Source organism: Lithobates pipiens, unplaced genomic scaffold, assembly GCF_037356315.1.
Source record: "Lithobates pipiens isolate NorthernLeopardFrog02 unplaced genomic scaffold, aLitPip1_a1.2 Scaffold_23, whole genome shotgun sequence".
In the NCBI taxonomy this organism is placed as follows: Eukaryota; Metazoa; Chordata; class Amphibia; order Anura; family Ranidae; genus Lithobates; species Lithobates pipiens.
In genome coordinates, this window is record NW_027507785.1 from 120,868,483 (window position 1) to 120,887,567 (window position 19,085).

At 43.3% G+C, this 19,085-nt stretch overlaps 1 protein-coding gene across 4 annotated transcripts in view; it reads left to right on the forward strand.

Moving 5' to 3' along the window:
• Positions 1-19,085, forward strand: part of PRKCD (protein kinase C delta) — a 217,586-nt gene that overhangs the window by 168,076 nt on the left and 30,425 nt on the right. For all 4 annotated transcript variants that reach the window (XM_077452275.1, XM_077452278.1, XM_077452277.1 and 1 more), the window contains 2 exons: positions 16,055-16,243; positions 16,427-16,555. In XM_077452275.1, the coding sequence (XP_077308401.1) occupies positions 16,055-16,243; positions 16,427-16,555 (318 nt within the window). The remainder of the gene's footprint in view (positions 1-16,054; positions 16,244-16,426; positions 16,556-19,085) is intronic.

Below are 19,085 nucleotides of genomic sequence, written 5' to 3' on the forward strand. Positions count from 1 at the left end.
CCACCCGCAGGAAGGCAGGGACGTACATGTACGCCCATATGCCTGCCCGTGCCATTCTGTCGACGTACATCGTCGTGCGGCGGTCAGCAAGTGGTTAAATTAATTTAATGTATATATTATGGTGAATGTATTATGAGTAGGTGCACATATGATAGAAATTATATATATAAAGAGTTGCAAATTATTGATTGTTAATGAGAGGGATATTATTTATGTTACATTTTTTTGCTAATTAGCGCCCCCTATATGGTATCTATAATTATGACTTGTTTGGCCACACATTTCTGCCATAGTAAGTACTCACACATTCACTAATATCCATGGGCTGGTGTTATGTCTCAAGAGGCCCTGCTAAAGCTGTCGACCACATGGCTTTCTTAACATGGCCGCCTTTCCACTTCCTGCTTCCTGCCGATATAAAAATAGGCCATACTTAGCGAGCCTGCGCCCTCTAGTGGCTGGAGGAGAAACAGCAGCCCACAGGACTAAGAAGTACAGTAAACAGCATGGATAAACTGCACTCTGCCCCCAGTGGCCACTGGGAGGACAAACAGATGTCTCTCCTTGTTTCTCTTAAAAAAAAAAAAAAAAAAAAAAAAAAATTTTACCATTCCCTCTGCAGAACATAACAGGGGTCTAATCTTCACCCATCATGGTGAGCTTTGTCATAAAAGACCTTCAGGGACTGGGTCCCCCTTAATGTGGGGTCCACTGCTCTGGACCTGTAAAGCACCCTGCGGGAAAGCACCTTGGTCACAACAAACACTGTACAGGGTTCCATTACACAGGGTCCAGCACCGTAAGGCCGCATTACAGGCAAACCTCAAGGAATCTTCTCTCCTTCCATAGAGGCTTAGATATCATCCATTTTGGCTGACCGCTTTTTGGAATGGATCCAAAAGTCCATGATTCTAAATAGAACCATTCAGACCTCCAAGTATGCTCCAAGAGCACATGTTTCACATCAGCCACCATTCCACCTTAGACACTGGTGAAAAAAACAGAGGGGTTATCTAGGGGTGGACTTCCTGTTTGACTATCTTCCAGTGTCCATCCATCAGTAGGTGGCGTATAATTTATATAGTCATTATTATGGTTGCTCTGTGTCCCATGATGTATGATAAAGAAAAGTTATCTGCAGGTTTGCCCCATGGGGAACGTTTGTTTGGTAATGAGTTGGACAAATATATCCAAAAGATTTCCAGCGGGAAGAGTTCTCTACTTGCGGTGTGGAACGAAGCACCAGGTGTCCCCTGTATAAACCTCGGACTGCTTCCACAGGTGTCTCAGCACCAAAGCAGTTCCGCCACCAACAGAGCGCTAGAGCCAGGGGCAAGCCGCAAGGCCAGGCCCAGAAAAAGCCCAAGTCCAAAGCTCTTTTAAACCCAGCACCAAGCCCCCCTTTTGAGGGAACGCCCCCACTCTATTTGGTGGGGGAAAGGCTGCTGCACTTTGCGAATATTTGGAGAACAGTGGTTCAGGATGAGTGGGTCACCTCGACTATATCCCGTGGTCACAAGCTGGAGTTACGGGGGGGTTCCCCCTCAGAGGTTTTATAAGATCCAAAGTTCCCTCGGATCCTCAAAAAAAAAAACTTACTGTTTCAGGCATACATCATTTAGATGCACTAAATTGGTGATTGTACAGGTTCCTGTATGCGAAAGGGGTGCAGAGTTTTATTCAAACCTGTTTTACGGTTCAAAAACCAAAATGAGGAAATAAGGCCTATTTTGGATCTAAAATCCCTGGACCAGTATCTACTAATACAGTCCTTTCAGATTTACACGTACCTATCTTTCAGCTTCATCAGTTACAGCAATTTGTAGTAGAGGAATGTCATTTTCAGTTTATGGCTCTACCCTTCAGGCTTGCCACAGCTCCCCGGGTGTTCACAAAGGTCCTAACACAAGTACTGGGTCTTTTAAGGACCCAAGGGATCTTGTTGCTCGGGTATCTGGATGACCTACTCAGAGATCACTAACCACAAGCTTTGGAACAGAGCATAACCTGCGCAGTGCGGTATGTGGAAAGCTTAGGCTGGGTCATAAATACTGAAAAAGTTTAAACACCCTAGCAAAAATTTAATTTTGACATGGATGATGAAAATATGACTGATCATGGCTAAGAAACTGTCTTTTATTGGATAGTGATCATTTGAAGCCATTTGTTATCACATAGTAGTTTGGCTCCTTTTTAAATCCTAGTGAAAACCAAAATCGCCCACATGGCCCTGATCAAAAGTTTACATACCCTCAATTGTTTTGCAGACTCACAAGGTGACACAAAGATTAAAATGGGAATTAACTTCTCACTGTGGCTTTTTAAATTACTATTCATGTTTTTTGTGTATAAAAAGTCAATGAGCTGAATGCTGCCAAATCCTGCATTCCCCCACTTTGGAAACAACAGGTGCCGCCAGCTGTTGCGAGCTGGATGCACAAAGTGAAGGCACAGAATAGAAAGGACAAACATTCAAAACAACGGAGACTTTGGAATATGTATATATTGTCCAAAGAGGGGCTTAATAGGATCATAAAATACCCCCTTCTGTCCATTGAATATGCCCAGTTTTCTGTGTGGAGCCATATTTGCTGAGAACCTCCACTCCCTCTTTCCCAGCCCTCATCCACCCACCCCCCCCCCCCCCCCCTTTTTTTCACCTTTAAACCTTCTACTCTATATTTTACTTCTAGTTTTAGTTATAAGAAAAATAGCTACAGGTTTGGTTGGCCTACGGGTAACATTCCAACGATATTTACAGTTATCAGCTTCATGGGTCAGCAGACAAAGTCTATTAGAAATACCAGTTGTTTTTATCAATGTGACTGATTTTCATATGATATCGCTAGGTATATTTGTCTTGTTAGATACCTCACGTTTGAGACTCGGAAATGCTCATGTGTGTAAAGCTTTAATCCTTTCTTAAAAATAAATTATTTTCTTCCTCACGCTTTGTAACATTGCTCTTCCATGTGGTGCCATTGCTGAGAGCATGAAATCAGAAGGGGTTTTCTTTGTTAAAGAGGGAGTTCGGCGAAATTATTTTATTTTATTTTTTTAAGTCAGCAGCTACAAATACTGCAGCTGCTGACTTACCTTTCCTAGAGTCCAGAGATGTCGGCAGCCGAGGCCGAGCAATCGGTGAGGGAATCAGGAAGTGAAGCGTTGCGGCTTCGCTTCCCTACTGCGCATGTGCGAGGAGCTGCGCAGTGCAATGGGAATGGTCCGTGCTGTGTCTGGGACCCGTGTGTCCCCCAGCAGTCAGCGCGCCGGGACAGGAAGAGGCATTAGACTCCCGTGGGAGTCTATGCCTGGAAGTGGGTGCAAATACCTGTCTTAGACAGGTATCTGCACTCCCCTCCCTCCGAAAGGTGCCAAATGTGACACGGGGGGGGGGGGGGGGGGTTGTTTCCGAAAAGCAGAGGTTTAATTTTTGGGTAAACCTCCGCTTTAAGTAATGCCCTTTTATAATCAACTGTCTGCTGGACCCCTGTTTAATGAATAATTAGACTCACCTGTAGTTGAATTCTTGTTAATTGGGATTTTGTTGTTTAACCACTTCAGGACCGCCGTATTGCCAATGTACGTCAACACAATGGCACAGGCAGGCACAATCACGTAGATGTACGTGATTGCCTTCCAGCGGGTGGGGGGTCCGATCGGACCCCCTCCCGCTGGTTACGGCGGTCCGGTTCGCTCCAGGAGCGCTCCGTGATGAGGGGATGGCCGTTGGTTTTCGGCCACCCCCTCTGGATCGCTCCTGGCCAATGAGAAGCTTCCTCCCACTGTGTATTGTTTACACAGGAAGGAGGAAGTGATGTCATTCTCCTCGGGGCGGTCTTTTTGACCGGACTACGAGGAGAAGACTAATAGTAAGTGTGCACCAACACTACACTGACATGTAGGTACACACAGGCACACAAACCCCCCCCCCCCCGACACTAGGTAGCTAGTTATTTTTTTAGGTTCACCGCCAGGTTTTTATATCGCTAGGTACCCCGATATACTACCCAATAATGGTTTTAACCCCCTGATTGCCGCTAGTTAACCCTTTCACCCCCTTTTGCCAGTGTCACTAAGCGATCGTTTTTCTGATCGCTGCATTAGTGTCGCTACAGTCGCTAGGTAGCTAGTTATTTTTTTAGGTTCACCGCCAGGTTTTTATAGCGCTAGGTACCCCGATATACTACCCAATAATGGTTTTAACCCCCTGATTGCTGCTAGTTAACCCTTTCACCCCCTTTTGCCAGTGTCACTAAGCGATCATTTTTCTGACCGCTGCATGTGTCGCTAGGTAGCTAGTTATTTTTTTAGGTTCACCGCCAGGTTTTTATATCGCTAGGTACCCCGATATACTACCCAATAATGGTTTTAACCCCCTGATTGCCGCTAGTTAACCCTTTCACCCCCTTTTGCCAGTGTCACTAAGCGATCGTTTTTCTGATCGCTGCATTAGTGTCGCTACAGTCGCTAGGTAGCTAGTTATTTTTTTAGGTTCACCGCCAGGTTTTTATAGCGCTAGGTACCCCGATATACTACCCAATAATGGTTTTAACCCCCTGATTGCTGCTAGTTAACCCTTTCACCCCCTTTTGCCAGTGTCACTAAGCGATCATTTTTCTGATCGCTGCATGTGTCGCTAGGTAGCTAGTTATTTTTTTAGGTTCACCGCCAGGTTTTTATATCGCTAGGTACCCCGATATACTACCCAATAATGGTTTTAACCCCCTGATTGCCGCTAGTTAACCCTTTCACCCCCTTTTGCCAGTGTCACTAAGCGATCGTTTTTCTGATCGCTGCATTAGTGTCGCTACAGTCGCTAGGTAGCTAGTTATTTTTTTAGGTTCACCGCCAGGTTTTTATAGCGCTAGGTACCCCGATATACTACCCAATAATGGTTTTAACCCCCTGATTTCCGCTAGTTAACCCTTTCACCCCCTTTTGCCAGTGTCACTAAGCGATAATTTTTCTGAACGCTGCATCAGTGTCGCTAGTGTCGCTAGGTAGCTAGTTATTTTTTTAGGTTCACCGCCAGGTTTTTATAGCGCTAGGTACCCCGATATACTACCCAATAATGGTTTTACCCCCTGATTGCTGCTAGTTAACCCTTTCACCCCCTTTCACCAGCGATCACAGTATAAGTGTCACTGGTGACGCTGGTTAGCCAGTTAGTTATTTAGGTTCCCCGTCAGGTTTTTATATAGCGCCAGGGACCCCCATATACTACCTAATAAAAATTTGAACCCCCTGATTGCCCCTAGTTAACCCTTTCACCACTGATCACCGTATAAGTGTTACGGGTGACTTTGGTTAGTTTGTTTTTTATAGCATCAGGGCACCCACCATTTATTACCCAATAAAGGTTTAACCCCCTGATCACCCGGCGGGTGATATCAATTAGGTTTTAGGGTCAGGGTCTGCGTCGCCCCAGGCAGCGCTAGGTTAGTGCCAGTACCGCTAACACCCACACGCAAAGCATACACCTCCCGTAGTGGTATAGAATCTGAACAGATCAATATCTGATCTGATCAGATCTATACTAGCGTCCCCAGCAGTTTAGGGTTCCAAAAAAACGCATTGTTAGCGGGATCAGCCCAAATACCTGCTAGCACCTGCGTTTTGCCCCTCTGCCCAGCCCACCCAAGTGCAGTATCGATCGATCACTGTCACTTACAAAACACTAAACACATAACTGCAGCGATCGCAGAGTCAGGCCTGATCCCTGCCATCGCTAACAGGTTTTTTGGTAGCATTTTATATTCAAATCCGGAAGGCAGTGCTTGGTTTTCGGGGTCCCGTACGTGGCTAGGCTCCCAAAAAGTCCCCCACATGTGGTATCCCCGTACTCGGGAGAAGCAGCAGAATTTATTTTGGGGTGTAATTTGACTTCTGCCCATAGCATGTGTGAGCAATATATCATTTAGTGACAACTTTGTGCAAAAAAAAAAAAGTTTGTAATATTCCCGCAACTTTTGGCAAAATATAAAATATTCCATGGACTCAACATGCCTCTCAGTAAATAGCTTGGGGTGTCTACTTTCCAAAATGGGGTCATTTTGGGGGGTTTTGTGCTATTTTGGCATTTTATGGCCTTCGAAACTGTGATAGGTAGTGAGGAGTTAAATCAAAAATTTGCACCCTTAGAAATCCTGAAGGTGGTGATTGGTTTTCGGGGTGCCGTGCGCGACTAGACTCCCAAAAAGTCCCACACATGTGGTATCCCCATACTCGGGAGAAGTAGCGGAATATATTTTGGGGTGCAATTCCACATATAACCATGGCATGTGTGAGCAATATATCATTTAGTGACAACTTTTTGTAAAACATTTTTTTTTTTTTTGTCATTATTCAATCCCTTAGGACAAAAAAAAAAAATATTCAATGGGCTCAACATACCCATCAGCAATTTCCTTGGGGGTGTCTACTTTCCAAAATGGGGTCATTTGGGGGGGATTTGTACTGCCCTGCCATTTTAGCACCTCAAGAAATGAGATCGGCAGTCATAAATTAAAAGCTGTGTAAATTCCAGAAAATGTACTCTAGTTTGTAGACGCTATAACTTTTGCGCAAACCAAAAAATATACGCTTATTGACATTTTTTTTACTAAAGACATGTGGCTGAATAAATTTTGCCCTCAATGTATGACTAAAATTTAGTTTATTCGATTTTTCTTATAACAAAAAGAAGAAAATATCTTTTTTTTTTTCTAAATTTTCGCTCTTTTTCCATTTATATCGCAAAAAAAAAAAATCGCAGAGGCAATCAAATACCATCAAAAGAAAGCTCTATTTGTGGGAAGAAAAGGACGCAAATTTCGTTTGGGTGCAATATTGCATGACCGCGCAATTACCAGTTAAAGCAGCGCAGTGCGAAATTGCAAAAAGACCTCTGGTCCTTAAGGTGTTTATTGGTCCGGAGCTGAAGTGGTTAAAATGTAGCTTTTTTATTGGGGTGTATTCATTTCTGCATGGCTTTATTAGGAAAAATACTTTTGCGTGTGCATATTAACAAATCTGGGTTGTAATCAATGGCGTGCATTTGTGGGAGTATGTTGTAGTTTAGTGTACCACAGAAAATGTTTATTCTGAAAGGAAAGTAAAGGTTTTCTGACAAATTTGTTGGGGTGTACTCATGTATGCTGAGCACTGTATATTTTTAATGGGCATTTACTGTTAGTATTTTATTTTCAGTTTCATTCTATTATAGGTTAGCAAATGTGTAAATAAATGCTTTATTTTATTCATTTTAATAATGTAGCTGTCATGGGCGTCCGCAGGTAGGGGCAAGGGGGGGCGAGTGACCCCCCCTGGCAGGGCCCCCATATCCTGTGAGAACTGGCGTGGCAATGAAGCTGCACAGCAGCACATGTAGCCGATGGAACCAGTCTCCTTCATTCTTACCAGGGGTGGACTGAGGACCCAGAGTAAGTGGATGGGGGGGGGGGGGGGTACAGTTGCTACTGTGGGGACAGCAGCTTCTAAATACATAACCTGTGCCAGCGGTGTATGTATTTAGAACCTCCAAAGCTCTTCTCTCCCTCCGTCTCCTGCACTGTGAGATCTGACTCACCCCCTTCCCCCCCCCCCCCCCCCCCCCTCCTCCGATCACCAGTGCAGTGTGCTGAGGGGGTGGAGCTCCCTGTAGCTACTGCTGGTCGGGATGTCTGCTCACACTACAGGGAGGAGGTGAGTTCAGTGTTTTACTAAGTAAAGTCTCCTTGGAAGACAAGCTGACAACATTTCTGTAGGATTTATCTTGTAGGTATTGTGATCAGTGATATGAAGACAAGGAGAATGAAGAGATAGATGAGTGCAGCAGATATCTCCCAAACTGGCACACAGCCCTATTCATATAAACATCCCCCAATCACTCTGTACAGATAAAGTGAAAGTACCATTCATGTGCTGACTGTGTTTATGTGGTGAGTTTGCACTTCTGATGGTGCAGACTCAGAGCTTGGATAAAACAGGGTTACATGAATTGTCATAAATACATTTCACATTATCTGGACATACATAAAGTACATAAAGAGGATGTTTTCTTTACGTACCAATTTTGTATTATGTATTGTTGTATATATTAGTAGATGTGCACAATATTTTTTATTTTTTTAATTATAAACATCACTATCTGACTAAATCTCAGCCCCTTACTCCCGCCAGCCTGCATCACCCCCAGACCACCTTATATATCCAGCTGATGGACATCACTCGGACCCTTATCTACCCAACATCCATCTTCCTCCTTGTATTCTTCCATCATCACTGACTGCAGATATACTGTACATCATCTGTCCTGTATACAGGACAGATTATATATATCTGCAGTCAGTGATGAGGGAGAAGGTCTCTATATACAGGTAGATGTATATACCCACCTTCCTTCCTGTATATAGAGACCTTCCTCCATCATCACTGACTGCAGATAGATATACATCATCTGTCCTGAATACAGCTATATACACCCACCCTCCTACCTGTATATACTAATGCCATCCACCCCCTATATATACACATACTGTCCCCCCCCCCCCCCCCCCCCGTACTGTACAGACCAAATTTGATGGGCACATGCCTGTGCTTTATGTGATAATGACAGCCCCTCAGCTTCATGGCATTGTCAAAAAGGGGCGGAGCATGGGTGACCTAAAATTATGCCCCCCCCCTGAAAAAAGTTCTGCGGACGCCCATGGTAGCTGTATCTGACAATTTTATAATATTAACTGCATGGCACAGCAAAGAGTGCAATGTTCATCTGCACGCTGAAAGATTATTTTGTCAATTGAGCATCGACCCTGCATTTGATCACAATGTCATAGCTATTATCCTAAAATTATTTGTTTTACAAATAAACATTTACTACAGGTTGCACAGAACATATTGGGTTTTCCAAAGAAAGAACACAGCAGCTGTTTCATATCATGTTTTTCTGATTGCACCCTTGTGTCTTAACACAACCCATTCAGTTCTCTGTTCAAGTTTGTGCTTGAGCTAATGAGCTCTGTAAATACCGTATATACTCGAGTATAAGCCGAGATTTTCAGCCTCTTTTTTGAGGCTGAAAGTGCCCCCCTCGGCTTATACTCGAGTCATCGCTGTCTGCCCGCTCGATCAGCGTGTCGAGCAGACAGACAGCGGCCATTCTATTCAAAAGCCGCGCCTCCGGCTCCGCCTTCGCCTGTGATAGGCGGAACACTGAATTTCCCAGCAGCCTGTGTTCCGCCTATCACGGACATCGTATCATCCTCGTACTACGGACGAGGATGATACGACGTCTGTGATAGGCGGAACACAGGCTGCTGGGAAATTCAGTGTTCCGCCTATCACAGGCGAAGGCGGCGGCGCAGCTTTTGAATTTTACAATGGCCGCCGACGAAGAGGGCACGGGACGGAGGCAAGGGACGGGACGGGACGGGACGGGACGGGGGCAAGGCAAGGCACGACACGGGACGGATGCAAGGCAAGGCACGGCACGGGACGGAGGCAAGGAGGCAAGGCACGGGACGGAGGCTCGGGACAAAGGTAGGCTGGACACACACACACACACACACACACACACACACACACACACACACACACACACACACACACACACACACACACGGATGGATGGAGACACACACAGGGATGGATGGATGGATGGATGGAGACACACACACACAGGGATGGATGGATGGATGGATGGATGGAGACACACACACACAGGGATGGATGGATGGATGGATGGAGACACACACACACAGGGATGGATGGATGGATGGACACACACACACACAGGGATGGATGGACGGACACACAGGGATGGACGGACACACAGGGATGGACGGACACACAGGGATGGACGGACACACACACAGGGATGGACAGGCATGTCTCACCCTCGGCTTATACACGAGTCAATAAGTTTGCCAGTTTTTTTGGGGGTAAATTGGGGGCCTCGGCTTATATTCGGGTCGGCCTATACTCGAGTATATACGGTAAGTTTCAATATGTTTGTGTAACACTGCTGATATTTTTTCCTTAGTGACTTGAATCAAGATTCTTACAGTGCTGCTTAAGCTAGCATAGCCTCTACAGTACAGACCAAAAGTTTTGACACACCTTCTCATTCAAAGAGTTTTCTTTATTTTCATGACTATGAAAATTGTAGATTCACACTGAAGGTATCAAAACTATGAATTAACACATGTGGAATTATATACTGAAATGTGTGAAACAACTGAAAATATGTCTTATATTCTAGGTTCTTCAAAGTAGCCACCTTTTGCTTTGATTACTGCTCCGCACACTCTTGGCATTCTGTTGATGAGCTTCAAGAGGTAGTCACCTGAAATGGCTTTCCAACAGTCTTGAAGGAGTCCCCAGAGATGCTTAGCACTTGTTGGCCCCTTTGCCTTCACTCTGCGGTCCAGCTCACCCCAAACCATCTCGATTGGGTTCAGGTCCGGTGACTGTAGAGGCCAGGTCATCTGGCGCAGCACCCCATCACTCTCCTCCTTGGTCAAATAGCCCTTACACAGCCTGGAGGTGTGTTTGGAGTCATTGTCCTGTTGAAAATAAATGATGGTCCAACTAAACGCAAACCGGATGGAATAGCATGCCACTGCAAGATGCTGTGGTAGCCATGCTGGTTCAGTATGCCTTCAATTTTGAATAAATCCCCAACAGTGTCACCAGAAAAGCACCCCCACACCATCACACCTCCTCCTCCATGCTTCACAGTGGGAACCAGGCATGTAGAGTCCATCCGTTCACCTATTCTGCGTTGCACAGACACGGTGGTTGGAACCAAAGATCTCAAACTTGGACTCATGAGACCAAAGCACAGATTTCCACTGGTCTAATGTCTATTCCTTGTGTTCTTTAGCCCAAACAAGTCTCTTCTGCTTGTTGCCTGTCCTCAGCAGTGGTTTCCTAGCAGCTATTTTACCATGAAGGCCTGACTCACACAGTCTCCTCTTAACGGTTGTTCTAGAGATGTGTCTGCTGCTAGAACTCTGTGTGGCATTGACCTGTTCTCTAATCTGAGCTGCTGTTAACCTGCGATTTCTGAGGCTGGTGACTCGGATGAACTTATCGTCCGCAGCAGAGGTGACTCTTGGTCTTCCCTTCCTGGGGCGGTCCTCATGTGAGCCAGTTTCTTTGTAGCGCTTGATGGTTTTTGCCACTGCACTTGGGGACACTTTCAAAGTTTTCCCAATTGTTCGGACTGACTGACCTTAATTTCTTAAAATAATGATGGCCACTCGTTTTTCTTAGCTGCTTTTTTCTTGCCATAATACAAATTCTAACAGTCTATTTAGTAGGACTATCAGCTGTGTACTGTATCCACCTCCTGCACAACACAACTTATGGTCCCATTTATAAGGCTTGAAATCCCACTTATTAAACCTGACAGGGCACACCTGTGAAGTGAAAACCATTTCAGGTGACTACCTCCTGAAGCTCATCAACAGAATGCCAAGAGTGTGCGGAGCAGTAATCAAAGCAAAAGGTGGCTACTTTGAAGACCCTAGAAGACCCTAGAATATGACATATTTTCAGTTGTTTCACACTTTTTTGTTAAGTATATAATTCCACATGTGTTAATTCATAGTTTTGATGCCTTCAGTGTGAATCTACAATTTTCATAGTCATGAAAATTCAGAAAACTCTTTGAATGAGAAGGTGTGTCAAAACTTTTGGTCTGTACTGTATCTAAATCGGCGTATTCTCAGCAATAGCTTTGGAGGCCGTATCTGGATTCCACTAGACTGAATGATTGCAGGACTATCCTAAAATGTGAACTTTTGGCCACTGGACTCTGCATTGTGCCACTTTCCTGAGTTAGTGTATTAGTTAGCCACAGAGCACTTTCCAGGACTGGAATCTTAGCACAGCCCCAGATGTGAACCTGTTTCTAAAGACTTTACTTAATAATTAGCACTTCAGCCATTCTAGCTGAAGCACAGGGGAAGCTACCTCATTATAGCAGCACTGGGCGTTTTTCACATTTCCCACCACCACCAGTTTTTACCACCATAAATAAGGGTTAAAGAGTTGCCAAACCCAGTTTTCCGACACCCTCCCTTGTATATGTGGCTTTAGAAATCTAAATGATACAGTATACAAACCCAATATACATTCTGTTTTAGGACTCCGTCATGCAGGCATTAAAAAAAAGCTGCATATAGATGCGTACAGATACAGATGTGTATAGTTTTGTACATAGCTTTACGCAGCAAGTCTGTGTGCCCATTAACACAGCTGTACCAGACAGAGCTAGGCAGTGTAAATTTTTTTTTTTTTGAAAATCGTAAAATCCATGTTTACAGTCCATAGCTGTACGATAATTTGCACTGTGCATGTTAACGTTTGGGCTAAAATAATTTACATGCGTACAGCTCCCCCCCCCCCCCCAGCCAGGGTCCTTCCCTCCAAGCCTAGGGGCCCTTTTCTCCCATCACAGGGCCCTTCATTACGTTCTTGCAGGGGGACTCTTTCACCTGGTCTGTGGTGGTCCCCCTTCCTGCAGTCTTGGGGGGGGGGGGGGGCCATGGTGGAATGCCAGGGCCCAGTTGCAAGTGCAACCTTTTAAACCCTGGTAGTTCTGCCACTGGTGTCAGTAGTTTTTTATATTTGCTATTTTTTTTGTTTGTTTACATTTTGTATTTTTTGTAGCAGCCTCATTTGGGGGAGGGGTGTGTTTTGTGTCGGTCTGTCTGTCTAAACTAAAGAGACCTTTGTTGTTTCACCTTTGAGATAGAAAAGAAATTCAGGACACAGCCCCCAGTCTCCATCTCTGCAGACTCAGCTGCATAGAATGAATGGTCGGGAATAGAGCTTCCTGTTCATTCATGAACTAAAGCATGCTATGCTTCATGCCATGCTTACCATGCTTCATTAATGAATGGACACAGGAGGGATCAGTACTGATCACTCACTGTATTTATTCAGAAAAGGCAGGGTCTGGTATTTAACTACCCCTTTCCCTGCTCTCCATCCTGACACGCCCCCCGCAGCAGCTGGCGGGAGAGTGAAGACAGGAAGCCGGCAGAGCTGTGTGGGGAAAGAGAGGGGAGCACAGAGGCCCGGAGGCAGTGGCAGCATATAGAGGAACCAATCCCCTCCATTTTCCTCCACGTGTGACACTTATAGTTATGCCCCTCTTCTTTGCAGATGACATCGCTGCCTCATAAATTAATCTTTTGGTAGGTGGTGCAAATATCATCAATAGTGTGTAATCAGTGGTGGCAGCACCACTGGTTACAGATTTTTGAGATTTACATGTTGGCCTTAGGCAGTGGTGGTCAGCGGGATTCATGTACGCTGTATGCATGTAAATGCTAGCACAAATGTTTTATGCATACAGTGAATGGGGCTTTTGTGTTATAATTTGCACCTTCAACAGGTGTCTATTATGCCCCACGGCTGGAGGTACTTCGCTATCTAGTTTAACCTGTGTGTGTTTGTTAATAGTATATTGCATACCCCTGTATGTTGTGATCGTTAAGATACTCATCTAATAGTTTTTTTGGAATTATAGATGCTCCCCACTGAGACCACTGCTTGTGGAAGGGAATTCCACATCCTTACCGCTCTGACAGTAAAGAATCCTCTTTTGAAGTTTAAGGTTAAACTGCTTCTCTTCTAATTTTAGTGAATGGCCATGAGACTTTTTTTAAATTCCTTTTCTCTGAAAAGTTTGTTCCCTATGCTAGGGTCACCAGTACGGTATTTGTACATTGATATCATATCCCCTCTCAAGTGTCTTGCAAGCATTTGACAGAGTTCCCCACACAAAAAAAATGGATAGAAACTGGCTAAAAGACCGAATTCAAAGAGTACTGGTTAATGACTCTTAAGCCTCATACACACGATAGGACTTTGTACAAACTTTCCCTTGGATTTTTGTACAAAGGGCGTCGGCCCTGAACTTGTATTGCATACACACAGCAGGACTTTTTCAGCCAACTTTCACCAAATCATGTGGTTTTTCTGCTCTTTACCGCCACCTTTGGTCAACTTCTGTATTGTTGTCTGATATTTTGCATTGGTTCTGAGCATGCCTGTTTGTACCTTGTACAAAAGTCCTATGGTTTTCTGTACACACGATCAGACTTTGCTCCATCGGACTTTTGTTGCCAGAAAGTTTGTCCGTTCACACAGCCAACAAAAGTCTGATGAAAACCAAAAAAGTTTGTCCGATGGAGCGTACACACGGTCAGATGTTGCTCCAAAACAGCTAATTTGTATGTTTGTTGTCAAAAAGTCTGATCATGTGTATGGGCCTTTACTCTGAAAGGTCTAAGGTTATCAGTGGTGTACCCCAAAGTTCAGTGCTGGGACCCTTGCTTTTTAATATCTTTATAAATGAGCAGTGCCATTTTTTCAGTGTTCTCACATTTTTGTAAATATTTTATTAAATCTTTTTATGTGACGAGTGTATTCACTTTAGTGAGATACTGTATACAGTCCCTTATCCCCCTCCAATAGCTTGCAGACTATTGATGTTAGGCTAACTGGTCTGTAGTTCCCCAGGATATGTCTTGGCTCTTTTTAAATATTGGTTTCCACGTTTCTCCAATCAGCTGGTACCATTCCAATTGGTAAACTGTCCACAAAAATTAGGAACAATGGTCTGGCTATCACCTGACTGAGTTCCTTAAGGACCCTCGGGTACAAGCTATCTGGTCCCGGTGATTTATTTTAGGTCAAGTTTTTTTTGTTTTTGTTTTGTTTTTTAAAGTCCTTTTCTTATTCTGTCCTCTGTTTAGCCATGTGGATGCTTCCTGTGACATGCTATGAAAATTAAAATTACCGTCTTGGTTACTGTATCCCCCCCATTTCCTTTGTGAAGACTGAGGAGAAGAATATATTCAAAACCCTTGCCATCCCTCCATCTTTTGTAACCAAATTCCCTTCATCATCCTTTATGGGGCCAATATGATCTGGCCTCCCTTTCTTCTTATAGAATTTCTTGAGTTTTTTTTTATTTATTTTTTTACTCTCCTCTGATGTTTCTTTCATGTTCTATCTTAGCTTCCGGATCTTATTGCATTCTTTGTAAAGTTGGAGTGATGACCATGACCCCTCAGCTTTGTATTTTTTAAAGGCTTTATCTTTTTGCTTTTTTTTTTTCTTCAAATATTTTATTTAAATCAGGAAGAGGCAGGTCCATGGCTATCACAACCATATTATAAAGACAACAGTGCATCCAATTGTAAAGCATACATCATGTCCAACGATAGTAGACCGGCGGTAAAAACACAAAAAACTATGTGAAAATAATGTCAAAGACAATTAAAATGTGAATGCATCTCGTCCGCACATACTTTAAAGAATAGTTCAAGTAAAACCAAGGTATGAAGCCCCCCATTCTTTATTTTTTTAATTTTTTTTTTTGTTAAATATTTCAAAGAAGAGAGAATTAGAGAGAATAAAAGATGCAGTAGAGGGTAGGGGGATGAGTATGTGAGAAATTTAAGGTGCCACGGTAACTGGTCATAATGTGTGTGTGTGTGTGTATATGTATGTGTGGGTGTTAAGGATTTTAACTATATTTTGTTGCTGTTCCGATGAGAGTGCGCTTTAGGTCTGCTTCACTCTTCCTCAGGCAGGGCAGTTGTGACTAGAGGTGATTAAAAGGTTGTAAGCTTTAGAAAGAACTTGCGGTAGGGTGCCTATCTTGCTTTTTTTATATGCATGCATTTTTATGTTGGAGTTGAGCCAACTATTTTTATTAGCTCTTTTAAATGTATTTACCCTTGGAATGCACTAGTTGATAACTTTTTATTTAGTATGCTCTGTTTTTTCCTCCGTGTTCTTTGTTCTTGGAATTTTATCGCATTTAATATCTTATAAATAGCAATTTATCCTTTTTAAGTCATAAATGATAGCCAAGGTGCCAAAAGTTCCTACTGAATCCTGTATTTGATAGACAGACTGTATAAATTCTGTATTTTTTTTTTTTTTTTGACCACCCCATTTCTCATTGTAACATAGGACACCTGTATGCATTTAAAATCTTTTCTAGACATGTTGATATTTAATCTTGGTTACTGTACACTTACAGATATTACTTGGACATAAGTACACATTTTCTGTGGACTGGTGGTCATTTGGAGTCCTACTGTATGAAATGTTGATTGGTCAGTCTCCTTTTCATGGTGATGATGAGGATGAGCTATTTGAATCTATTAGAATGGACACACCACACTTTCCAAGATGGATCACAAAGGAATCCAAAGACATCCTAGAGAAGGTATGGGTGGGAGTCTCCCATTAATGTCTTTTGTCCTCATCCTATATACACTGATAGTCTCTTTTTTTTTTTTTTTTTTTAATACCACAGATCTGTAGCCACATCTAGTCTGTTAGATCAGACAATGTAATGCATGTAAATGGCTGATTATTTGTTTTTTTAAGATAATGTTCTTATTTGCAGCTGTTTGTGAGAGATCCCACAAAGAGACTTGGTGTAACTGGAAACATCAAGTCCCATCCTTTCTTCAAGACTATTAACTGGACTGCTTTGGAAAAGAAAGAAGTGGAACCACCCTTTAAACCAAAAGTGGTATGTATTTTATAATGCACATTTAAACTAAAGTTTACTATAACCTTTTCCCAAAGCCAGTAAGCTTGTTGGGGTTAACACCTTTTCTTCAAGCCAAACCTCAACACTGGGTGTGGCCAAATAGTTGTAACAGTGGGAGGGGCTTAAAGGGACATGGTTAAATAAAATAAAAGCATTCTTGTACCCATAAAATATGTTTAGATTGCTGTGCCACAAGTAAGAGTCTCACAGACATGTATAAACCTCAGTACAATCATTAAAAAAAAACAAAAATAACTTTTCCATTACTTACGATTTTGCCTTCACTGACGGAGAGCTAACATTAGAATAGTCATGGACTGCTTAGCAACCAGCAACTGTTAAAACAATCAACACTTTGGTGATAAGTATAAAATGCAGGAGTGTATAATGTACAATATAGTGTTTATAGTGCAGAAGAAGTATGTATTGTACAATATTGTTTACTGTATATAGCGCAGGAAGTATGTGTAATGTACAATATAGTGTATATAGCACAGGAGTATGTAATGTTGGGAGGAATGGGGGGGTCCCCTGGTGTACTATAGGGGCAAAAGGGAAGTCCCCTCGTATGTAGTGTTGAGGGGGAGGGGTCTTCTGGTGTGTACTGCATTCTCTTGTGGGGGGTCCTGGGTAAGTACACTGCCTGATAGGTTACACAGAGTTTGGTAGGTGCTTATAGTCCTGGCAGACTGTATGGTGTTCGGTCCCGTGGCAGTCCCTGGCTTGGTGGGTACATGTCTCTTCCGTAATGCTGTGCCACCCACTCACCCGAAAATGATCCCTTTGCTCCTTCTGTGTGTCTTGGCCTCACCCCCAAGGTGTAGTAGAAAGGCGAAGACTCTCCCTAGCTCCGCATTCTCTCTCCTCAGCCCAGACAGGTGTGAGAGTCCTCAGCTCACTCGTAGCCATTTTAAGTGTTCGAAACAAAGACTTGGCCCCCTAACTCCTCCTGCTCCCCTCACCATCACCCTCTCCCCAGCGCTCCACCTATGCTCCCATCCCGAGCTCGCCTCACTCTCCCATGAAGCACTGCTCCGAACCACAGTCCGGTCTGAATATTGTGTCAGAGTTTAAGGTGGACTGAAACCTGGACACATGATTCAAAACCTAGACTTTCTGGGTGAATCACAGACAGGTGAACCGTAGCTCTGCCAGGGGTGGGCTAATAGACACCAGGTAGAGCGAAGACTATATTATGTGTGCCAATTTGAAGCAGAACTGAACACGGAAAAAAATGAAAGTTGACAGTTTTTGACATACATAAAAAAAAATTTTATTTCCTTTTTAGTAGTAAATGTGTTTTTGAGTGAATACTGTCTGCTTTAGATAGAAGGGAGCGTGCAAAACTGTAAATGCTATAACATGTAAACTTGGAAGCCCCAGAAAGGATTTGCCCCTTTTGCAATTTGGCACTGCGTCACTTTAACTGACAGTTGCGTGGCATGCGACGCTGTACCCAAACCAAATTTTTTCATTTTTTTTCCCACAAATAGAGCTTTCTTTTGGTGGTATTTGATCACCTCTGCGTTTTTTATTTTTTGCGCTATAAACAAAGAGCAACAATGAAAAAATTTTTTTTTTTTTTTTTTTTTTACTTTTTACTATAATAAATATCCCCCACAAATATATATAAAAAAGCTAATTTCTTCATCAGATTAGGCCTATATATATTCTTCTACATTTTTTTGGTAAAAATAGCCATAATAGGTGTATATTCATTGGTTTGCGCAAAACGTATCGCGTCTACAAACTATGGGATAGATTTAGGGACTTTTGATTTTTTTTTTTAATTGTTTTTCCTAGTAATGGCGACTATCTGCAATTTTTAGCGGGACTGCGACATTGCGGTGGACAAATCTGACCCCAAATTACACTTTTTGGGGACCAGTGACATTATTACATTGATCAGTGCTATAAAAATGCAGTGATCAATGTAAAAATGACACTGGCAGGGAAGGAGTTAACAGTAGGGGAGATCAAGGGTTTAAATGTGTTCCCTCTAACTGTACGGGGGATGGGCTGGCAGGGACATGACAGAGATCACTGTTCCCTATCACTGGGAACAGTAGATCTGTCATGTCTCCTGTCAGAATGGGGATTGGACTTGTTTACGAAGGCAGATTCCCATTCTGCGTCTGTAATAGGCGGTCGCGTGTCGCCAATGGACATCGCATCCACCCGACCCGCAGGCACACTCCCGCAATATGCAGTGAGCACGCACCACGGGTGGCACGCCCGCCACCATATGGCTACAGCGATTTGTGCAGGAGAGCCGTCCTGCCACCGTATAACGATGGCGGCTGGTCGGCAAGTGGTTAAAGTTAAATTTGCAATAGCATGCAGTATGTTGTGCATAACTACATATTATGGAAAGTGCTCCTGCCACATCCCCAGCACTCAGCTTTTCACAGAGGAATCTGCTAGGACTGCCATTGTAACAAGCAAATTACAGTTGTGCTCATAAGTGCCATTTTTCAGAGAATATGAATAACACAACTTTTTTCACTCA